The sequence below is a fragment of the Physella acuta genome, unplaced genomic scaffold (genome assembly GCF_028476545.2).
Source record: "Physella acuta isolate Inbredline_101_S28 unplaced genomic scaffold, ASM2847654v3 ptg000345l, whole genome shotgun sequence".
Classification (NCBI taxonomy): Eukaryota; Metazoa; Mollusca; class Gastropoda; family Physidae; genus Physella; species Physella acuta.
The window spans coordinates 608,792-634,300 of record NW_026731864.1 but is presented as its reverse complement, the minus strand read 5'-3'; the positions used below and the strand labels follow the sequence as shown (position 1 = coordinate 634,300).

The 25,509-nt window shown below is 38.6% G+C and overlaps 3 protein-coding genes across 4 annotated transcripts in view; 1 reads left to right on the top strand and 2 right to left on the bottom strand.

The window, feature by feature from the left end:
• The window catches only part of LOC131941104 (glutathione S-transferase omega-1), a 42,123-nt gene extending 40,753 nt beyond the window's left edge, over positions 1-1,370 (bottom strand). The window contains exon 1 of one of the 2 annotated variants that reach the window (XM_059300109.1): positions 1,345-1,370. The gene's annotated coding sequence lies outside the window, so the exon portion shown is untranslated. Of the gene's footprint in view, positions 1-1,036; positions 1,300-1,344 lie in introns of those variants that run through there. The other variant, XM_059300107.1, reaches the window with a different exon arrangement.
• A 3,317-nt stretch (positions 1,371-4,687) lies between these two features.
• On the top strand, positions 4,688-6,250 carry LOC131941095 (protein PRRC2C-like). The gene has a single exon (XM_059300092.1). The coding sequence runs from the start codon at positions 4,688-4,690 to the stop codon at positions 6,248-6,250; it is 1,563 nt and encodes a 520-aa protein (XP_059156075.1).
• Positions 6,251-7,973: 1,723 nt separating this feature from the next.
• On the bottom strand, positions 7,974-9,467 carry LOC131941111 (acanthoscurrin-1). The gene is made up of 3 exons (XM_059300117.1): positions 9,333-9,467; positions 8,407-8,749; positions 7,974-8,040 (listed from the first exon to the last, which is right to left on the bottom strand). Exons 2-3 carry the CDS (start codon positions 8,744-8,746, stop codon positions 8,021-8,023), a joined length of 360 nt encoding a protein of 119 aa, XP_059156100.1. The 5' UTR covers positions 8,747-8,749; positions 9,333-9,467; the 3' UTR covers positions 7,974-8,020.
• Between the last annotated feature and the right edge of the window lie 16,042 nt (positions 9,468-25,509).

Here is a 25,509-nt window from a genome sequence, read left to right as displayed (position 1 = left end):
CCTGACCAATACCACATAGTTTTAAAAACAATCACACAATAAAACCATATTTGAATATGACCAATAGTAGCCAAGCCAATGATACTAACATCCGAGGTTAACACAAAACCCGGACTTAAATTATTTGTAAGTCTATTAAACCTTTGTCTTTTGATTAATTGTGTCAATACAGTGCATTTGAAATTACATGAACATATAAACTTAGATGGCCTTTACCGCCAGCAGAAATTGAAATATAGATTTAAATACATTTGAAATAATAAAAACATAAAGACTAGTAAGACCTTAGATGGACTAACTAACCCTATCGTTGTCTAGCAGAAATTGAAATGTAGACTAAGATTTCTACACATTTGAAAGAATATTAGCAGAAATCGTATGCACACAAGTTTGAAATAGTATTAACTTAAAAATTTAAATGTACGCTTAGATTTACATACATTTGAAATAATATTAACATAAAGTTTGAATTGTAGACTTAGTTTCTAGATCTATAGTCTATACATTTTTAATTATAGTAATATAAAAATCGAAATGTAAACTTAAATATATTTACATTTGAAATAATTTTGACATAAGAAATTGAAATGTAGACCTAGATTCTATATTTAAATCTAGATCTAGAGAATCTAGGTACATTTGAAATAATATTGACATAAGAAATTGAAATGTAGACTTATATTTAAATCTAGATCTAGGTACATTTGAAATAATATTGGCATAAGAAATTGAAATGTAGACCTATATTTAGATCTAGATTCTAGATCTAGATACATTTGAAATAATATTGGCATAAGAAATTGAAATGTAGACCTATATTTAGATCTAGATCTAGGTACATTTGAAATAATATTGACATAAGAAATTGAAATGTAGACCTATATTTAAATCTAGATCTAGGTACATTTGAAATAATATTGACATAAAAATAAAAACTTAGATTGATGGACTTACCTTCAACGTCTAGATATCTAGATCTAGATCTAGCAGAAACTAAAATTTAGAAACATTTGAAATACGAAAGTTATGGACTTACCCCTCACCGTCCAGCATAAGTTGAAATTATAACAAACTCTGTCTTACTTTATCACGGAATAGTTTAAATCTAGATCTACATCTAGACTTAGAATCTAGATGGAACTTGACGAAAACACGTTTTTCCCCCGTCAATTTCACAACAATAATCGGGTATCCACAGCACACAGAGAATATGAAATCGATTTTCACGGAACATTGCAATAGAATATTTCTTGTAGAATCAAAATTGACTTAGAAAAAATCAACATCTATTCTGTAAAAAAAAAAAGAAAAGATACAATTCAAACATTTAAAAAGCGTAGTTACCAGCTATCACGAAGATAACCAAAAAAGCTTTTCATGTTGTTTGCGCTTTTACTTGAACTGTTCGCACCGACGTAATAGACAGCTTGTTTTTTTCATTTCCGGGTTTTCCAGGGTTATTTTTAGTGCTATTTGAATTTTTAAAAAAGCTATGCATAGAATTATTATTTATTTATTCATTTATTCAATTACGGTAACAATAGTAGGCACGGAGGCCTTTTTTCACATTGGCCGTTTTAAAATAAACAAATAAAACAACAATTTAATAACAGCATTTAAAAAAGCAATAGCATAGTAACGACATAGCAGTAACATAGCACTAAAAATGTGGAATAAAGAAATAATATTACATGGTTATAATACAAGATGAGATAAATATAAGATTATAATAGATGAATGAGAAATGTTTCAATGAGTCAGAGAAGTCATTAAATAATTGTTGTTTTAATTTAGATTTGAATATATTTTCAGATCTAGATAGTTTTATTTTGTTAGGAAGATTGTTCCAAAAATTAGAACCAGAGTAGGCGAAGCTATGTTCTTGGGGAAAAGTTGTATATAGGATCGGTAAATTAAGACGAAATTTAATTTTGTGTTAAAAGAAAATAGGTCTGATAAGTAAGAGGGGGCTGTTTCGTGGAATATTTTATATAAAAAAAATTGCTTTATATAATCTTTTTATTTAATGGAAGTATATTAGTTGTAATAAAAGAATCAAGGCTACTAGACAAGCCATTAACCAGTTTTATAGCCCTTTTTGTAGTGATAGTAGAGGACGCTGCTTAGTTATAAAGCTGCCGCTCCACACTACAGAAGCATAATCCAACCTAGATTGAATAAAAGCTTCATAAAAAACCAGCCTATAAGTCCAGAAAGTTCTTTATCCCTGCTAATTGAAAAGTTGTCTTTAAATAGGGACATTTTTAGAAGATGGATATGACCGGGTCAAGTGAGGTTGTGATCTATAATCAATCATAGGCATTTGTAACTGTTAACCTGTTTAATGTTTGTATTGTCTGTAGTAATACGTAATGAGGTAGACGGTAGACGAAGGTGATTCATGTACAGGCTAGGTATAAAATATTTTTCACTAGATTTTTAAAATTCACGAGATTTCGTTATTATAACGTTAAATAATTTAATTTAGAAACTCAAAGATACACCACTACCGCCGCCCTTACATCACTAACGCCACTGCCGCCGCCCTTACATCACTAACGCCACTGCCGCCGCCCTTACATCACTAACGCCACTGCCGCCGCCCTTACATCACTAACGACACTGCCGCCGCCCTTACAACACTACCGCCACTACCGCCGCCCTTACATCACTAACGCCACTGCCGCCGCCCTTACATCACTACCGCCGCCCTTACACCACTACCGCCACTACCGCCGCCCTTACATCACTAACGCCACTGCCGCCGCCCTTACATCACTAACGCCACTACCGCCGCCCTTACATCACTACCACCACTGCCGCGCCCTTACACCACTACCACCACCACAACTACCGATGCCCTTACACCACTACCACCACTACCGCCGTCGCCCTTACATCACTACCACCACTACCGCGCCCTTACACCACTACCACCACTACCGACGCCCTTACACCACTACCACCACTACTACACCGCCCTTACATCACTACCACCACTACCGCGCCCTTACACCACTACCACCACTACCGACGCCCTTACACCACTACCACTACCACCACCCTTACACCACTACCACCACTACCGACGCCCTTACACCACTACCACCACTACCACCACTTCCGACGCCCTTACACCATTACCACCACTACCACCACTACCGACGCCCTTACACCACTACCACCACTACTACCGACGCCCTTACACCACTACCACCACTACTACCGACGCCCTTACACCACTACTACCGCCTCCCTTACACCACTACCACTACTACCGCCTCCCTTACACCACTACCACCACTACCGTCGCCCTTACACCACTACCACCACTACCGCCGCCCTTACACCACTACCGCCGCCCTTACACCACTACCACCACCCTTACACCACTACCACCACCCTGACACCACTACCACCACTACTACCACCCTTACACCACTACCACCACTACCACCACTACCACCACTACCACCACTACCACCGCCCTTACACCACTTTTTAAAGACCATCATTTTACCAATCTATTTCATTAACACCACTCAATTTACCCTACCCAATTATCTTAAACTTTTCAATAATTGTAAATTGATCGATTTAATCTATATTGTCTACCTTGAGAGCCAACTTAAGACTCGAACCCACACCTATCAGATGAAATAGAACTAGCTAACATCTAATCGTCTTTGCTATCCCGCTCCATACAAACATGCCAACATTTATTATTATGAGTGAATAACTTTGACACTTGTATGATTTGCCGATTAATGTACCACATATTTATTTATCTATAATCGTAAACTAATTAATGATACCAAAAGATTTTTTTAAAGTAATATACGTAAATTAAAATAAATACTTTACTTCAATATTTGGCTTAGTTTGATTGACTAAATCGGTCTATTTTATAACTGATGGAAAATGCAAAATTATTTGGCTTGAAGTAAACATTGGCATTATTTTCTCAGACCACAAAGATGGTTTCAATTGGAGAAAATGGCACAGGACAGAGGACTCTGGAGATCCTTGGATGGCGTCCCATACCCCAGCAGGTGTGAAGGGCAGTGATGATGTGATTCTAACCGTAATAGACTGTGTCTGCCGTCCTAAAGTCGCTGGGATGTCTTGACCGACCCAGTTGCATCAAGAGAACTTCAGAACGTTTTTAGATAACAAATCTCTACCAGTACCAGCCTTCATGTTATCTTTTATTTTCTTTACATTCTATCAGAGTTTCTTTCAAACGTATTTTCTAGGGGGAGGGGTGGGAGGGGCAGTCCCCCTGGACTAAACAGAAAATATATAATTTATATACATAATACATGTATTTAAAATTTTAAGTGCACCCCCCACCCAGCATAAATGTCTGAAAGAAACCTATGCAAGCTAACATCTAACAGAAGGAAAATTGATGCTTTTTTGTTATATCTATTAAATGATGGTGAATTAAAATATTAAATTAAAATATAATTCTAACGTTTAAAACTTGTAGAATCGTTTTTTCATTCATTTACTTTTTTTCTCTTTTGATACAAGGCGGTACTTGTATCAACATCCTTGCCAGTATTAACACCTGTATCAACATCCTTGCCAGTATCAACATCCCTGCCAGTATCAACACCTGTATCAACATCTCTGCCAGGATCAACGCTTGTATCAAAATTTAAGACCCATTTTTTCTGCTTTCATGTCTAGTCAGCAGTCAGGGTTTACAACTCCTGGTGGTCATTATGATGTTATTTACCAAGTGTTCTCCTTTGCCAGTATCAACATCTGTATCTACATCCCTGCCAGTACCAACATCCCTGCCAGTACCAACATCCCTGCCAGTACCAACATCCCTGCCAGTACCAACATCCCTGCCAGTACCAACATCCCTGCCAGTACCAACATGTCTGCCAGTACCAACATGTCTGCCAGTACCAACATGTCTGCCAGTACCAACATGTCTGCCAGTACCAACATGTCTGCCAGTACCAACATGTCTGCCAGTACCAACATGTCTGCCAGTAACAACATCCCTGCCAGTATCAACATCCCTGCCAGTACCAACATCCCTGCCAATATCAACATCCCTGCCAGTATCAACATCCCTGCCAGTACCAACATGTCTGCCAGTACCAACATCCCTGCCAATATCAACATCCCTGCCAGTAACAACATGTCTGCCCGTATCAACATCCCTGCCAGTAACAACATCTGTATCAACATCCCTGCCAGTACCAACATCCCTGCCAGTATCAACATCCCTGCCAGTACCAACATCCCTGCCAATATCAACATCCCTGCCAGTATCAACATCCCTGCCAGTACCAACATGTCTGCCAGTACCAACATCCCTGCCAATATCAACATCCCTGCCAGTAACAACATGTCTGCCCGTATCAACATCCCTGCCAGTAACAACATCTGTATCAACATCCCTGCCAGTACCAACATCCCTGCCAGTATCAACATCCCTGCCAGTAACAACATCCCTGCCAATATCAACATCCCTGCCCGTATCAACATCCCTGCCAGTATCAACATCCCTGCCAGTATCAACATCCCTGCCAGTATCAACATGTCTGCCAGTATCAACATCCCTGCCAGTACCAACATCCCTGCCAGTACAAACATCCCTGCCAGTATCAACATCCCTGCCAGTATCAACATCCTTGCCAGTACCAACATCCCTGCCAGTACAAACATCCCTGCCAGTATCAACATCCCTGCCAGTACAAACATCCCTGCCAGTATCAACATCCCTGCCAGTATCAACATCCTTGCCAGTACCAACATCCCTGCCAGTACAAACATCCCTGCCAGTATCAACATCCCTGCCAGTACCAACATGTCTGCCAGTATCAACATCCCTGCCAGTACCAACATCCCTGCCAGTACAAACATCCCTGCCAGTATCAACATCCCTGCCAGTACCAACATGTCTGCCAGTATCAACATCCCTGCCAGTACCAACATCCCTGCCAGTACAAACATCCCTGCCAGTATCAACATCCCTGCCAGTATCAACATCCTTGCCAGTACCAACATCCCTGCCAGTATCAACATCCCTGCCAGTACCAACATGTCTGCCAGTAACAACATCCCTGCCAGTACCAACATCCCTGCCAGTACCAACATCCCTGCCAGTAACAACATCCCTGCCAGTAACAACATGTCTGCCAGTATCAACACCGTCCAAAGATGTCCAGACGGCGTCTCTATATGCGTGCTGCTTCACCACTTAGAAAGAAATAAAAATGTCTAATTTGGCCACCAAGAGAGGGCTGAGTTAATATTTTATGCTAGTTAATATAAACGACTCATTTCAAACAGATTAGAGTAACTACAGCAAGCTATAGGTGACACATAGAGAGGAGAATAGCTTAAGGCATATCTAAATTGCTGCTGACAGATAGTAATGGCTACAGACAGGCAACATGGCTATATCTACAAGCCGGAGAGAATACCACTCAATTTCCTCATCAAGCCAGCGTGTTGAAAAAAAAAGTCATATGAATCCCACCTACGTTAGGTGAGATATGTTTATGGATTAATTTAATGACCCATTTTTTTCTGCTTTCTTGTCCAGTCAGAAGTCAGGGTTTACAACCCTTGGTGGTCTTTGTGATATTTTTTTACCAAGTGTTCTCCCTTGACAATATATATTAAACAAAACCAAAAATTAAAAAAAATATATGTAAATAAATTGTATTGTTTCTTATAAGAAATAAATATTAATTTTAATGAGAAAATGTATTTTTTAATATTTGTTTTCAAGATACATAAAACTTTGAGTACAACCATAGTACACAGCGTGTACATCTAGCAGGCATGGGTTCGAATCTTGAGTGAGACTTAATTGAGTAAAGGTAAGTTTCGATATAAAGACCAGATGTAGTTGGATACTAATGGAAAAGTTTGTGGTAAAATGCTGGTGTTAAAAAAAGTAAAGAAAAAGGTAGATGGATAAAATGGTAATGAAAAAAATTGTCAGTTAAAAAAAATATCGTTAAAATATGTTTATTAAGAAAACTAGGTCGATAAAAAAATAATGTGTTTAAAAAAATAGGTCTCTTAAAATGGGTGTGTCCAAAAACGTTGGTCGGCAAAAAAGAAGATAAGTAAAATAAGCTTTTTTTTTTAAAATTGCGGATAAAGAGGCAAAAATATTTTTAGTGACTCCCAAATCTCAACGTGAAAATATTCGCTTAATGCGACTCTCCGTAAAATAATACAGTTATTTCAAGTGTTGCACAATCAACAAAAAAACTAACATACGGAATATTGTAAAACAGGCTAGAAAAACGTTGTTTACTACACAAATTAATTTGTCTATTCCGTCCAACGACTTAAAAAAAAACAACAGTGGCGTTTCTAAGATTTTTTTAAGGTGGTTGGACCGTTATGTTGTGGGTATATGGGACGTGAGAGATTCACAAAGTGGGACGACATTTTTGCTTTTTAAAAACTAGTATTTGAAGCTGAACTTGGCTGTCATTTCGCGATTTACATTTTGTTTTTAAACATCGATCTCTTTCTAAAATATTTTCTAAGCTTGTTCAACATTAATTTTTATTACAGTAAGTCTTTGAATTATTTTTTTAAAATGTAAAAGTATCTTGTGAAACTTTCTGAGCCCCGACCCCTCGTCCCACATCGTCACAAAACTCCACCCCCCCCCCCCTTAACCCTAAAAATGTGACATCGTTATGGACGACGGCTAATCTTGCAGATGAATTACATCGTTTTGTAAAGCTCCCCGCTGGCTATGTGACTGATAGAAGATTTTACTTCTGTTTTACAGACAAGTTTTACATACGTGACTAATTGGGTGCTTGTTTAGCGACATACTGTTTTACACACTTTTGTCTGAAGAATATCAATTCACTTTTTTACTCCACTATAACCTTTAGACATTACATCAATACAACTTTTCAGTCATCTATTTAAAAATAGAAGTACAACACAATTATAACGTTTCTGGTTGTTTAATCATATAAACTGTACATTATCTCCATGAACAAAACAAAAACATTTAGTAGTAAAGTCCTTTACCTGTAGAGAATAATAAATTCATACATATGTAAATAGGATGTTCGTTTATAAATAGGGTTATTTTAAATAGAATGTAGTTGATATTTAATTATGTTATCACTTGCTTTTCATATTTCCAACTTTAAAGAAAACAAATTAGAATTTTTTTAAACGTATAATCAATAAACAAATTTATAGTAAATATTCTAAAGTGATAGAACGTTATTTAAATTGTAGTAGCTCAAGAATACGACTATTTAACTTCTATTTTTTTAAATTTAGCAGTTCGCTGTCAAATAACGTTTAAATTTAATTAAAAAACAATTAGTTGTGAAGTCAAATTAAAATATGAATAAAGAACAAATCAAGCATATTGTGTAGACTTACCGATCATTCCGATTCCACCAAGTCCACCGAATCCAAGACCGCCACCGATTCCACCGAATCCTCCAATTCCACCTAATCCACCGAGACCGCCGAATCCACCAAGACCGCCGAATCCACCAATACCGCCGAATCCACCAATGCCGCCGAATCCACCGCCGATTCCACCGAATCCACCAATACCACCGAATCCACCGCCGAATCCACCGAGTCCACCGAATCCAAGACCTCCGTATCCAAGTCCACCAAGTCCACCAAGACCACCAAGACCTCCATAGAAGCTGGCTTGGGCGTTCATGGCAAGAACGGCGAGGGCGAGAACGGCGAATACGATTTTGTTCATGGTCTGGAAAATATTCACAAAAATTAGAATTTTATCTCACATGCATGTCAACATTTATGTTTTATTTGTAATCATTTAGAATTTTAATTGATACATTTCATTGCGCAGCTTATTATTTATCCAACATAATAAAAGAATTTAAAAAATATTAATGTCACAGTTATTCGGGACGGCCTGGTCGAATGGCAGTGCTTACGAGTGCTAACCCGATAATCTCGAGTTCGAACCACGGGTTTGATTCTGTAGGACTTCCCCGAGTCCACCAAATTCTGATGGGTACCTGACTCACTTTAGGAAAACCACAGCTGCTGGGCATAGTGCTGACCACACTTCTTGTACCAAGGTAATTGAAACAGATTAACTCTACATCATCTGCACTATGTGTCTTGGGCACGAACGGGAAAATAAATGTATGAATGTCAGATCAAATACCGAAATTTTAACCGATTTAAAACACCTCTACAAAGTAATAATTCGTTAAAAGATATTTAAATTTGAAAATATTATATTAGCGATGTGCATCTGGTTAGGCTACAGTCTATTATTTGTATGCTGAAATGTTTTATATGTTAAACCCTTTACTCACGAAAGTTTAGGTTTGACTACTGTGTAGAATAGATGTGTCTAGCAGTCTTGCTGGTTGTGATGGCGGTGTTTGGTCACTGGATGACTTCCCTTTTATACATTTTTGTCTGAGATAGCGACAGGGAAGCAACTCTAGCTCTAGGCCTTTGGATGACAACCGGAAGAGGTCACTATCGGTCAAGCGCGTCCAATCTTAAGCTAAGGGTTAATATAAATTGTATGGGATTAATTAGCCATCAGCTAGTCCCCAGCGTTACTAAACTGTAGGGTGTCTAAAAGATTTGTACTTGTTCTAGTTGTGAGTAGTATAGTAGGTCCCCTTTGGGCCGAAAGAGGAGGAGGAGGCGAGGGGGAGGAGGAGGAGGAGGAGGAGGCGGAGGAGGAGGAGTGATTGATTATTTTGACCGTTATTGATTGATTTTTGCCCACCTGTTGCATATTTTGACCGTTATTGATTGATTCTTGACCACCTGTTGATTATTTAACCCGTTATTGATTGATTCTCGACCACCTGTTGATTTGTGTCCCTGTTTTTTGACCAACTATTGATTTCTTAGCCCGTTGTTGATTGTTCATTAAACAACTGTTGATTATTTTGACTAGTAGGTTATTGTTTTGATCGGTATGTTGACCACTTGACCACTTGTTGACCAGATGTTGTTTTACATTGTCTTATTAACGATTATCATAGAGGAGGAGGAGGTTATTGTTTTGATCAATTGATCGATATATTGACCAGTTGACCAACTGACCACTTGTTGGTCAGATGTTGTTTTACATTGTTTTATTAACGGTTATCATGGAGGAGGAGGAGGGTCTTGTTTTTCCATTTCTTATCCAGTTGTTGACAAATTGATCACTTGAGCTATTGTTTTATTAATGGTGTTATACATTTGTTGACCAGTTGACCAACTGACCAGTAGTTGACCAGATGATTAGTTTATCGGTTGTTGACCACTTGACCAGTTATTGGTTGTTTTTATTGACCTGGACGACAGTCCGGCTTTAACAGTATATAGTAAAATAGTATTTCCCCACCTCCAATGGGGGTGTGGGTGGGGGTGACGCGGGTGGGGGGGAGGTGGTAGCAGGTGGTACCCCTTCCCTTTGTGTGTTGCAATCTCATTCTCCCTTTGTCTGACGTCTGTGTGAGCATGTCCTTTTGTGTGCCGCTACTAGCGTCATACTCAAAGGCAGGTGCCCTACCCCATTGTCTAATCCAACTCACGCGCCTTTACTATCGATTTTTTTTTTTTTTTTTTTTTTAAAGTCATGTTTAAACATGTTGACCGTATAAAATCTTTGTTGAATAGGCCTGGTGGATGTCGAATTCTACTCGTCTTAATATAAAGAGATACAACACGTGCCAACAGCCGGGGGCGGTTATTACCCCCTAACCCTGGTTTCTACTTGTTTGTTGTGTTTATGGCTGGCGTTTATTTACACACACACACACACAACTTACACACAACTTATATCACAACAAAAGACTTCTTATATTTTATGAATTTATTTCAACTTTCTCCAAGTCATCAAACGCTTTTAAAATATCATATCTCAGGGCGAGTAAACGTTCAAAGGCTACACGAGAGAGAATTATTCCAGAATTATTAGGAAATTTAAGATCTGTACCATCCATAAGATCTCTAAGATTTAAAGTGTTTTTGTTCATGAATTGACTAACGATAGCTACTTTATAACCACTGTCATTCGTCGTTCGTATTTCCGTCACTTTATTACTATTCCGGGCGACAAGTAACCAATCTTCACTAGACATCTTGAAAGCGCCGAAATAAACGTTTATAAGTAGTCCCAATAAGTGCAAGTGTTAAACGTGATATAAGTCGATCGTTAATATATTGTCGAGCCGGTGACGGTGAAAAAGGGTGGAGAATAAGTTTTAGGCTAGCTCCACCAAAACAAAATAAACCGCGAACGGATGGTAGTGTAGTTCAACGACCTCCTGAAATCGCGGGTGATGCAGAACACGACCACCTTCTTTTGTACTTTGTGAGGTCAATAACCTTTGTATAAACATCCGCGTTGTCTGCTTATAGAATAGTCGATAAAAATTACGGCGCTAAACTCGGGACCAATCGTAAGTGTTAAAACACGCGCACGTCAATCCTGGTATGCAGTACACAATGGACCGCTCCACCCTTCCCCGTGTTTACACCCGCGGTGTCTGCGTATAGAATTTTGAATAAATTTAGCATGTAGTAATGTTTACAAATTCCACGCACAACCGAAACACGGCACGCGTCGACCGCCCATTGTATTCTGTGAGGACAATACCCATTGTATGGGTAGCTGAGGGGCGGATAATAGGCTTTGAAAACCCGACCGCGTCTTGGTCCAAAGGGACGACTCGTTTCACTGCGCAAGCGTGAAACAGGCGATATAAAGAAATTAGATTTTTTTTTGATTTTATGTATCAAGCAGGTGATGAGGTATGTTTTGTTTTTAAACCAAGGATCGGAGGGAGAGTTCAATGACCTCCACATCTGCGTGACACACGCCTGCATAATTAGACCACGCGTTCATAGTGAGGCTTTATGTTTTTGTTTTTTAAACCAAGGATTGCAGTAGAGTTCAACGACCTCCACATCTGCGTTACCCACGCCTGCATAATTGACCCACGCGTTCATAAAGTATAAATTCAGACGAAATTTTACTTCAAACACTACTTCTCAAGACTTCAACTCATCTTCACGTCCAGCCAACCAACCATCCTGCTACGGACTACATACCTTGTGATACCGCGTCCACTGAACTAACTATACTGCTACGGACCGCATACTTTGTGATTCCGAGTTCACTTCATCTTAGACATTCACATCATCCAGCACTAAGGTAAGGTTAATATTTTTATTTTTTATTATATATATATATATGTATATATATTCTTTTAAGGGAGTTAACTCAGCGAATATAAAGATACGTTTATTCCCTTTAATAAAATTTTATTTATTTATTTTCTTGTAGTCAAATGCATTCGCTTTAATTTGTAATATACACCCAACCCAGCCATTATATTACTAATGAAGATACGTTTATTCCCTTTAATAAAATTTTATTTATTTATTTTCTTGTAGTCAAATGCATTCGCTTTAATTTGTAATATACACCCAACCCAGCCATTATATTACTAATGAAGATACGTTTATTCCCTTTAATAAAAATTTTTATTTATTTACTTTCTTGTAGTCCAATGTATTCGCTTTAATTTGTAATATACACCCAACCCACCCATTATATTACTAATGAAGATAGGTTTATACCCTTTAATTAAATCTTATTTATTTTCTTGGAGTTAAATGTACTAGCTTTAATTTGTAATATACACCCAACCCAGCCATTATATTACTAATGAAGATAGGTTTATACCCTTTAATTAAATCTTATTTATTTTCTTGGAGGCAAATGTACTCGCTTTAATTTGTAATATACACCCAACCCAGCTATTATATTACTAATGAAGCTACGTTTATTCCCTTTAATAAAATTTTTTATTTATTTACTTTCTTGTAGTCAAATGTATTCGCTTTACTGTTAATCTGTAAGTTACGAGTTAGAATCCGGACTCAAGACAGTAAACCATCCCTGAGTACTTTTGTTGTCGTTATTTACGTTAGGGAAAGTAAATAGTGCTGACCACACTAACTCTTCATATACTGAAGCTACAGAAACAAGTGAACTCTACTGCACTTGTCCTATATACCAGCAGCTTTGAAAAGGGAACTTTATTTTTTACCCTTTAATTATATCTTTAATTTTAAAAATAAGTAGTCATTGGTATTCGTTTTATTTTTTATTTTTTTATTATACAGTCAACCCTAACCACTGAACAAGCAATTGAACTAGCCAAAAATCCAACCCACCCATATCCAGCCGAACCATCCACATACACCAACCCTCCGACTGACAGCTCTCAAGCCGGCTTAGACATTAACATTAAAAAGTAAGTTCAATACTGTTTATTTTATTTATTTTATTTTTATTTATATATTTTAATCGAATTAACCCGTTAATATAAAAATACGATTATACCCTTTAATTAAAGTTTATTTATTTTTTAAATAAGTTGTCAAATATATTTACTTTAATTTTATTTACGATTATTTTTATATTTTTTCTTTCTTACTTGTACAGACAGACTGAGATGCAAACCACCCATCCAGCCACTCACTCAACCATGAACAGATATGAATGCGCCACCTGTCCACGTGTGTTCAACAGGAGTGACAATTTGAAACGCCATCAAGCTACTGCGCACGCCAGAGGAAAACATCAGTGCACAGAATGTGGCAAAATATTCACACGACCTGACAATTTGAAACGACACACCACCACAGCACACACCACTCTACTTACACCAACCGACACCCCATCAGCATCTGACAGACAAAGTGAACAACCGACATTAACATTTGACAGACAAACTGAACAACCTGCATCATCAAACGACAGACAAACAGACAACCTACCTATACAATTAAAGAGACAAAGGACCTATGACGAAACAACAAACAATAAACGAGTAAAGACACCTCACAACGATAGTAACGTTAATGTAGACACCGACGCTATACTTGTAGATGCCCTAAGGGGAGATGTGGTAGACATAGATTTAGAGGAAATGAACGACTTAGACTTACCGTTCGACGAAATTGACACCATTTACAACTTAAACAGCGAATTACAAAACATATACATTGACAATTGGCACTCCATACAGACACACGCAACTACAGGCAAACATATATCCACATTCAATTTTTTTCACAGCCCACTAGACACTACTCCAATAGACTGGGATACAAAACTTGTAGATACCATATTTAACACACAAACTAAGCGGTTCAAAATAAATTATAGTCACCATTCCATTTTAAAACATAAAGAAACAGGGGAATATAGGTTTTTTCACTCAAGTAACAACAATGCATGCGTCTTAGAACTTCCCAAATTAATTAACAATAGAGTAGATTTTAAAGATTTTTTAGAACACTTAAACACAGCAGACATTCTAAACTACGCACAACACAATAGACCTAATACGAAATACGCCGTTGAGATCATTCCAGCCACCACATTCTATCTCTATCATCTTAACGAATTCCCCATAGGTTGCCTTCTCACAGACGTTCCCGATTTCATCAAACATAATCACGCCTTTAACACTTTACAACACGATTCACGCGCAAAACCCTACACAGACAATTTCTGTTTTTTTAGATGTTTAGCCACACACTTAGGAGCATCCACAAAAGATCTTAGAAAACCAACACAAATCCTCGCGAAACAGTGGCAAGAATATCAAGGTCTCGGGACCTTGGATAATTTTAGTGGGGTTAGTTTAGTCGAAATTCCCCTCTTAGAGTCCTGTTTTAATATAAATATTGATATTTTTGAATTTAACGAAAATCAGATCCTTTGTCCCAAACTTAGAAGTAGTGATAGGTTTAGGGAAACATTATATCTTTTATTTTTTAATAATCATTTTATATACATTAATAATATAGATGGGGCGGGGCACTCTTTCGCGTGTTCTGTGTGTAATAAATTATGGCCCACCGTTAAGCAATTAAACAGACACGTGAAAGGGTGTAATGGGGGTAAACCAATAGATAGGTATAAGGGAGGGGTTTATCAGACACATAAATCAATTTGGGAGTTTTTAGAAGGGTATGGGGTAGATGTAGATAGTAATTTTGTTTACCCCTTTAGAGCAACTTATGATTTTGAGTGTTTTTTCGACCACTCAAACTTACCCACGTTAGGTAGTTCAACAACTAGTGTAGCCAAGCACGTACCCTTGTCGTGTGCGATTGCATCAAACGTAGATGGGTTCGTCGAACCCATATGTTTTATTTCGACTGGTGATCCCCAAGACTTAGTGACTAGAGTTATTGACAGACTACATACAATCGCTGAGGCAGCTTATGATATTTTGAGAAAACAGTTCGAGCCTATTTTTAACCAAATAAGGGAGCTATATCCACCTAAATCTAGGGGTAGTAATGATAAAGCTAATGAGAAAGGGTTTGATAGGATACTTAGCGATAGGTTAGATGAGTATTTGCGACAAATGCCGGTTATAGGGTTTAATTCAGGGAAATACGATATTAATCTCGTTAAACCGTATTTCATTCAGTACTTTTTAGCTAATTCAAATACAGAAGGGTTAGAAGCGGGACCTAGTTTTAATGATGAAGAAGAAGAAGTAGAAGATAAACTACAAACACCGTTTAAATACGTCGTGAAAAGAAATAATAATTTTATGTGTATATCAACTAATAAATTAAAGTTCTTAGATATAATTAATTATCTAGCACCGGGGTTTAGCTATAGTAAATATCTCGCCGCATATAAGGTTAAAGAGACCAAGGGATTTTTTCCGTACGAATATGTAAAAAGTTTAGCCGTCTTAGATGAAAAGTCTTTACCGCCGCATTCGGCCTTTTTTTCCACCTTAAAAAATTGTAATATTTCGGACGAGGAGTACGCGACGTGTGAGCAAATTTGGGTAGAGAAGGGGATGCAAACTTTTAAAGATTTTCTTATTTATTATAATAATATTGATGTTAAGCCCTTTATCGAGGCGCTCGAGCGCCAAACTAACTTTTACCAAAATTTAGGGGTTGATATTTTCAAAGACGCGATTTCTGTCCCCGGGGTTACATTAAAATATCTTTTTAAAACACTTTCAGAAGACGTTTCTTTTTCTTTGTGTTCTGAACGCGAATCAGAGTTACATTCATCAATCCGAAAAAATATCGTAGGGGGCCCCTCCATAATTTTTCATAGACATCACGAAAAGGGGGTAACTTTCATTAGGGGGGCTAGAAATAAAGTGGTACAAGCGATTAAGGGGTACGACGCGAACGCGCTTTATTTATGGTCTTTAATGCAGAAAATGCCGACAGGATTTCCGATTATTAGAAATAGTGAGGATGGGTTTAAGCCGCGTAGAGCTAATCGTTATGGGGAACAGGCCTGGGAGTGGTTATCGTGGGTTTCAACAACAAAGGGAGTAACTTTAAAAACAGCGTTTAACGGGGGCGAAGTTAGTTTAGGACCCCGACATATAAGAGTAGACGGGTGGGATTCGAAGGCTCGAACCGTTTATCAGTTCCATGGCTGTCTCTTTCACGGACACCCTGACTGTCCCTTAACTAAAGACAAGACAGTAAACCCTATTAATAATAGACCATTGACTGACTTATTTAAAAAGACAACCGAAATTACGAAGTACCTGACCGATACTGTTGACGTTAAAGTCGTAGAAATGTGGGAATGTGAGTGGGCTACCACTAAACAGATTGACCCAAATATTAAAAAATTTTTACAAGATAGTGACAAACCTCAAAAGACACCGACACCGACCTATGGTAAAAGCTGGCCCCTGACTGAAAAACAGATCATCGATTCTGTTTTAGACGACTCGTGTTTTGGTTTGGTAGAATGCGACATTACAGTGCCGGCTAGATTAAGAGAATACTTTAGTGAGATGACACCGATTTTTAAAAATACTAACGTTACGCGAGACGACATCGGATCGTTTATGAGACAATACGCGGTCGACAATAAATTATTGACAAGCGGTAGACGTACTTTAATCGGTAGCTTTAAAGGGGAGAAAATTTTATTAGCGACCCCTCTTTTAAAGTGGTATTTAAATCATGAGTTGGTAGTGACTAAAATTTATCAAGTGGTAGAATATAATCCGGTTTCATGTTTTAAGACCTTTGGGGATACTGTTTCAGACGCACGAAGACAGGGGGATATAGACGTCAATAACGCAATTACTAGTGAGACAATGAAATTGTTAGGAAACGCGGCTTACGGTAAAACGATAACGAATAAAGCACGACATACGGACATAGCTTACTGTAGTGATAGGGATGTCGGACGTTGTATTAATAATCCGCGCTTTAAAAAAATGACCCAACTTTCCGACGGAGTTTACGAAATAGAAATGTTAAAAAAGAAAATAGATTGGGATCTTCCCCTACAGATAGGTTTTTTCGTTTATCAATACGCTAAACTTAGGATGTTAGAATTTTATTATGACTTTATAGACAAATATATAGATAGAACCGACTTTCAACTCTGCGAGATGGACACTGACAGTTTATACTTAGCCTTAAGTACCGATGACTTATTAAAAGCCGTAAGACCGGGACTAGAACACGAATTTTTTGACATTTACGACAAATGGTTCCCCTCAGAAGTATGCGACTCACATAGACCACAATTTATAAGCGGCAAGGGTACGGTAGATAGTCATTGTCAGGGGTGTAGTGATAGGAAACGTTATGAGAAAAGAACACCGGGGTTGTTTAAGTTAGAATATGAAGGGGATGGGATGATATCTTTATGTAGCAAGTCTTACCACTGTTTTGGAGACAACGATCCTAAAACATCCACCAAAGGGCTATCCAAAAATCACAACACACTAGACAAAGACACATTTATGCAGGTCCTCACGACAAAAATACCGGGTGGTGGGATAAATACAGGTTTCAGGGCACTCAACAACGGGGTTTATACATACACCCAACACAAAAATGCACTTTCTTACTTTTATATTAAAAGACAGGTACAGCCAGACAATGTGACAACATCTCCCCTAGACATATAAGACTTTGGACAGTTATAAATTTTAACGACATATTATACTAATGTAGATATGTAAATAAGACATAATTTATGACTGTATGCTGATGGGTTGATTTTTTAAATAAATAAATAAATATATTATTATATACATTGAAACGGTCTTTTTTGTGATTTTATTGTGTTTATTAATTGTGCATGTAAGTTATGTAACTCTGTGTCGTATATAAGATGGGTTACTAAAAGCAAATTCAAACATTGAAACTATGGATCCGAGATGGAAACACCCCTTTACGGCTCTGATAGCTGGCCCTACCGGGTGTGGTAAAACGGTATTTGTTAAAACGTTTTTATCCCAGGTGTCAGAGATGATGGATCCTGCACCTGAGGAAATTTATTACTGTTACGGCGAGTGGCAGCCTTTGTTTGAGTCTATCCAGAACGTTCAGTTTGTGGAAGGTCTTCCTGACATAGAAAACGGTTCAATGGGGGATGGAAAACATCGTCGTCTAGTTGTGATAGATGATTTGATGGTGGAAACAGATGATCGAATTACAAAATTGTTTACGAAAGGTAGTCATCATCGTAATATTAGTGTCATGTATATTGTCCAAAACCTATTCGGAAAAAATAAAGAACAAAGAACCATCAGTCTCAATTCGCACTACATCGTACTGTTCAAGAACCCTAGGGACGGTTCACAGATTACAAATTTAGCAAAACAAATGTACCCAGGTCGCGTTTCATATGTCCAGGAAAGTTTTAAGGACGCGACATCGGCCCCTCATGGTTATTTGTTGATCGACCTTCGACAGGAAACACCGGATAATCTGAGATTACGTAGTTGTATCTTTTCTCACGAGCAGCAAGTTGTTTACGTTCCAAAATAAAAAAGAAAAAAAAAAAGCAATCATGTCTGAGTCAGTAAAACGACAAGGTGAAATGTTAAGGTTATTGGCTCGGGCAAAACCACCCGTCGTGAAAGCAGTTGTCAAAAATGCTTCGCCCCACCTCGTAAAAACATTATGCGAGTGCTGTCACAATGTCTTAAAAGGCAACGTTCCCCTCACACCGGTTCAGAAGAGACGTCTGCGTCGTCACAAAGCGAGCTTGAGACAACTTAGCAAAAAGAAATTGACCGTCAAAAGACGAAAGGAAATTTTGCAGACCGGAGGTTTCATAGGTGCTTTACTCGGACCAGTCCTTGGTGTGCTTAAAGGTGTTTTGGGATTTTAAGGATGGCCAGAAAAATGATTTTAATGGATCCTCGTATATTAGAGTCTATGCAACAAAAACCCTATGTACCACCCGACACACTCAACGATAGTCTACGCCTCTTGGATACGCAAATGGAACATATCTTAAATAGGGAAGATTTGTCACCACACGACAAAGTGAAACAATATCAAAAGACACTACAGCTCTACACGACGCGACTTAACGATTATAGAAACAAACCCCTAGGTTTAGTCGATGTGAAACCATCCACCGTGAATACACCAACGACCGAGGTTTCAAAACAGCAAGAAAACATAACTGAACCTAAAAAAGAAACGATCGACATAACCGACTCTGAACCTAAAACGAAAACCGCCTCGCCTGACTCTAAAGTTCGCCCCTTGAAGAAATATAAAAAGACATACGTAGAAAAAACTCCACCATCGAAACGTACCAGAAGTAAGAAAACTAAAACAAGTACTACCAAATGGGACGAGTGGGAAAAAACCAAACACTAACAAGACATTACTATGACCCCAGTAGACCAGGTGCCTACGGTGGTGTGTTTAAACACCCTGAAATTGGAACTAAAAAAATTAAAGAATGGTTAAGTCATCAGGATACCTACACGTTACATAAACCCCTTCGGCGACGGTTTCAAAGGCGCGCCACCATCACAGGTGGAATAAATCAACAATTTCAAGCGGATCTCATAGATATGCGCTCGTTACGAAAGGACAATGACGGCGTTTCTTACCTAGTGACTTGCATCGATGTGTTTAGCAAATTCGCCTGGGCAATTCCGATAAGGAAAAAATCGGGTAAAGCGCTAGTGGAGGCTGTGCGTAAAATTTTTTCGACTAGAAAACCTATAAATTTTCAAACAGACAAAGGTAGTGAATTTGTCAACAAGACATTTTTAAAATTTCTTAAAGCAGAGGGCGTGCATTTCTTTACCACTGAGAATGAAGATATTAAGGCGGCTATAGTTGAAAGATTCAATCGCACATTAAAAGAAAAAATGTGGCGGTACTTTACTAAAACAAATCGTCTTCGTTACATCGATGTGGTAGCCGATTTGATCAACAATTATAACCATTCATACCATCGGAGTATTCGCATGGCCCCCGTGAATGTTAATTTGAGTAATCAAGAAAGGGTGTGGAATACTTTATACGCACCAGTGGACATTACTTATCGAAAAGTATTTAACGAAGGTGATCGTGTACGGATAGGGCAAAGCAGACACACTTTTAAAAAGGGGTATACGCCTTCGTGGACGGAAGAACTGTTTACGGTGAGCCGAGTTATCGCAACAACACCCGTAACGTACGTCTTAAAAGATGATTCGGGTGAAGAATTGAAAGGATCGTTTTACAAAGAAGAGCTTCAGAAAGTGGGGGACAAAAATGTGTACCGCATCGAACACATTATACAAGAAAGAAAGGGTGTCAGTGGTAAAGAGTATTTAGTCAAGTGGTTCGGTTATAACCCTTCATTCAACAGTTGGATTTCAGCTAGAGACATTTCGAAATATAAAGACTAACGATGGTTGAAACAGTGAAAAGCCTAAGCATGGATGAGACCGTGTTGGAAGAAACGCTCAGACCGTTCGGTGGGAGTGAGGTGAGACCCAAATCCACCACGTCTTCTATCGGTTCGACCATTTCGAGCTGGATCGGTAGACTAAGGACACGACCGGAAATTGTTTTCATGTCTCAAATGTTGGTTATATTTGTCGTCATCGCTTTTTCACTATTTAATTTGACGCGTGGAACACTCGACGACAAAGAGGGAAAACTTTGGGTCGTGTTGTTATCCAGCTGTCTCGGTTATATTTTACCTAACCCAACCATTGCAAGAACCAAAATTTTACAATGAGTTTTTATGTCACCCTGCCTAGCAATGCATCACCAAATGTATTTCCAGACAATGAGGCTGGGCATTTCTTCGTTAAATTACCACAGACTATCGATGTGAATTCGCACTATGAGGTTGGTCTGGTCGAGATTCAAATGCCGAATGCATTTTGTATGATTAGAGAACATGAAGTTTGGCTCCAGTATCATTCCATCAAAGAAGGTGCAGACGTTAACCTTTTTCTATTTGGCTTACGCCAGACCAAATACCAAAACATCGACCTGCTTGTCAACGCTATAAAAAAACTATTAAAAAGAGATGTAGATGAACGAAAAGTGGAAATTATAATTTCAGACTGTAATAAGGGATTTAAGAAAATTGTCGTCAAAGTAGTTGCATCGGGAATAGAAAGTACCGTCCGTGACTGGTTGAACGCCTATATGATTGTTCCGGGTAAAGTTACAGAGAAACATATCGAGGAAGACGAAGTAAAAATTGTATTCGTCTATTGTGACCTCGTAGAAGCGAGACCGGTTGGAGATGTAATGGTCCCTTTGCTTCGGACCGTACCGATCGTTGAGAAGAAACCAAGTTCCGTTTTTCGTATTTACGACAAACCCCACTACATCCCCCTGAACCGCTTTTCATTCGACACAGTGGAAATACTTTTATGCGATGAGTTGGGACAATCTCTCTCATTCACAAGTGGAACGTCAGTGTTGACACTCCATTTTAGAACACGTAAACATTTCGATCTGGAATAACTCACAACATGGTGAAACATACCCTTTTACATCGAAACCCTAAATTGTACGAAGATTTTTACTGTAACCAGTACGGTCATGGTTTACCAATTTTTATCGGTGGAAGAAATCAGAGAGGACACGGTATTGGTAGTTTCTTTAGTGGTCTAGGTCGAATGGTCCTCCCTTGGTTAAAGACGGGAGGTAAGGCTTTACTCAGAGAAGGTGTTAGTACCGGGTTGCATGTTGCAAACGATGCATTAGCGGGAAGAAACATTGGAGAATCGTTCAAAGAACACGCCAAAGAAGCTGGTCATCGTTTATTACAAGGCGCCGTTGATCACCTGGGACAAAACCAATCAGGAAGCGGATTGAGAAGAAAGCGTGCGCTGTCGAGACCACCAGGTGAACCCTTTGAAAAACGAATAAAACTAGCACACAGATCAAGTCACAATCATTCGAAGGCGTGTGCTAAGCGAAAGAAGAAACATCCCAAGTATTCAGATATATTTGCTTAACCATGGCTCTTATTCATCCAAGTTCATGTGAGTGCTTACATTCTGGATTGGATTTATTTAGTATACCCCCGACACAAACTGCCGTCGAGGAGGGTCAATTTGTTGAAATACACCCCCTCGCATCCTTGGCACAAAGTGCACCTATAGAATTTGCAATTTCTGGCAACAGTGAAGACTATCTAGATTTGTTCAACACGTATTTACATGTGCGCGCTAAGGTGACCTTAGCGAATGGTGATCCCATATCAGTGGACTCTGATGTTGCACCAGTCAATTATTTTTTGCACAGTTTATTTTCCCAAGTGGATATTTCTCTCAACGACACACTAATCACCGCTAGTGAGAACACCTATCCGTATCGCGCCTATCTGGAGGCTACGTTAAATTACGGGGAAGATGCCAAGAATGGGTCTCTATCAGCTGCTCTATATGCGATGGACACACCCCATCATTTCGAGGAGTTCAAAGATGACAATAATGATGGGTATAGGATTCGCCGCACCACCGCTGCTGAAAGTCATGAGATCGATATGATGGGACGTATACACTCTGACATTTTCACCCAAGATCGCTATATGCTGAATGGGGTTGACATTAAAATTAAACTTACACCCGCAAAAGACAGTTTCACTCTCTTGACAGCAGACCAAAACAAGGGGTATAAAGCGATGATAACGCACGCAACATTGGTGGTTAGAAAGGCCAGACTTAACCCGGCGATTTCTATCGCGCATGAAAAGGCTTTAACGAGAATGAATGCAAAATACCCTTTTAAACGCGTTGTTATAAAGACCTTTGCTATACCGAAAGGAATGTTAAGTCACAATCAAGACAATTTGTATATGAGTCAAACACCCACCCGATTAGTCCTCGGACTAGTCGCCTCTACAGCCTTTAATGGTAGTTACACAAAAAACCCCTTCAATTTTCAACATTTTCACTTGACGTATTTAAATGTAAGCGTTGATGGACGATCGTTATCGGGAAAACCACTGGTCATGGACTTTGATAGGAATCAAGCCATTAGAGCATTTTTCAATAGTAACCTCTCTCTGGGTATGGTTGGAAAAGATGCTGGGAATGGAATAGACTATAAACACTTTAAGAACGGCTATACCTTGTTTGCTTTTGATTTAAGCCCCAGTCTTTTGGATGGTGAACAATTTGAATTGGCTAAATCTGGACCTGTTTCTATTGAACTTAAATTTTCACAAGTTACAACTGAACCGATTCAAGTTATTGCGTATGCTGAACTAGATTCGGTGTTAGAAATTTCAAAAACGAGACAAGTGTTGACAGATTACACCGCCTAAAGCGGCCTATAGACGAAAATGAACACAAGAGAACTACAAAGTATACTGGCCGCAGATTTATTTGTACAACGCACAAATCTCTTTGGTGTTGTAGCGTGCGATCAACTACCTACTCGTATCGATAGAACGAAGCAAGCGGTGTTCATTATAAATTTAGATTCGTCCAAGGATGAAGGCAGCCACTGGGTTGGTCTTTTTTTCAATGGTCTATCGCAATTTACTTATTTCGATAGTTTTGGATTACCACCGCGTGAACCCGCCATTTTGGCTTTTATAAAAAATAATTCAAACAGACCATTCGTTTACAATTCAAGAGTTTTGCAAGACATTGTAACCAACAGCTGCGGGTTATACGCAGTTTATTTTGTTTTGAAGAAAGTTCGTGGAGCTAGCCTAAAACTTATTCTCCACCCTTTTTCACCGTCACCGGCTCGACAATATATTAACGATCGACTTATATCACGTTTAACACTTGCACTTATTGGGACTACTTATAAACGTTTATTTCGGCGCTTTCAAGATGTCTAGTGAAGATTGGTTACTTGTCGCCCGGAATAGTAATAAAGTGACGGAAATACGAACGACGAATGACAGTGGTTATAAAGTAGCTATCGTTAGTCAATTCATGAACAAAAACACTTTAAATCTTAGAGATCTTATGGATGGTACAGATCTTAAATTTCCTAATAATTCTGGAATAATTCTCTCTCGTGTAGCCTTTGAACGTTTACTCGCCCTGAGATATGATATTTTAAAAGCGTTTGATGACTTGGAGAAAGTTGAAATAAATTCATAAAATATAAGAAGTCTTTTGTTGTGATATAAGTTGTGTGTAAGTTGTGTGTGTGTGTGTGTAAATAAACGCCAGCCATAAACACAACAAACAAGTAGAAACCAGGGTTAGGGGGTAATAACCGCCCCCGGCTGTTGGCACGTGTTGTATCTCTTTATATTAAGACGAGTAGAATTCGACATCCACCAGGCCTATTCAACAAAGATTTTATACGGTCAACATGTTTAAACATGACTTTAAAAAAAAAAAAAAAAAAAATCGATAGTAAAGGCGCGTGAGTTGGATTAGACAATGGGGTAGGGCACCTGCCTTTGAGTATGACGCTAGTAGCGGCACACAAAAGGACATGCTCACACAGACGTCAGACAAAGGGAGAATGAGATTGCAACACACAAAGGGAAGGGGTACCACCTGCTACCACCTCCCCCCCACCCGCGTCACCCCCACCCACACCCCCATTGGAGGTGGGGAAATACTATTTTACTATATACTGTTAAAGCCGGACTGTCGTCCAGGTCAATAAAAACAACCAATAACTGGTCAAGTGGTCAACAACCGATAAACTAATCATCTGGTCAACTACTGGTCAGTTGGTCAACTGGTCAACAAATGTATAACACCATTAATAAAACAATAGCTCAAGTGATCAATTTGTCAACAACTGGATAAGAAATGGAAAAACAAGACCCTCCTCCTCCTCCATGATAACCGTTAATAAAACAATGTAAAACAACATCTGACCAACAAGTGGTCAGTTGGTCAACTGGTCAATATATCGATCAATTGATCAAAACAATAACCTCCTCCTCCTCTATGATAATCGTTAATAAGACAATGTAAAACAACATCTGGTCAACAAGTGGTCAAGTGGTCAACATACCGATCAAAACAATAACCTACTAGTCAAAATAATCAACAGTTGTTTAATGAACAATCAACAACGGGCTAAGAAATCAATAGTTGGTCAAAAAACAGGGACACAAATCAACAGGTGGTCGAGAATCAATCAATAACGGTCAAAATATGCAACAGGTGGGCAAAAATCAATCAATAACGGTCAAAATATGCAACAGGTGGGCAAAAATCAATCAATAACGGTCAAAATAATCAA

Excerpts from the sequence above, each read along its gene's own strand:
- LOC131941095 (XM_059300092.1), top strand. The coding sequence starts at position 4,688 with ATGTCTAGTCAGCAGTCAGGGTTTACAACTCCTGGTGGTCATTATGAT.
- LOC131941111 (XM_059300117.1), bottom strand. The coding sequence starts at position 8,746 with ATGAACAAAATCGTATTCGCCGTTCTCGCCCTCGCCGTTCTTGCCATG. Across the intron at positions 8,041-8,406 it reads TGGTGGAATCGGAATGATCG|GTAAAGGACTTTACTACTAA; the intron begins GTAAGTCTACAC and ends TATTCTCTACAG.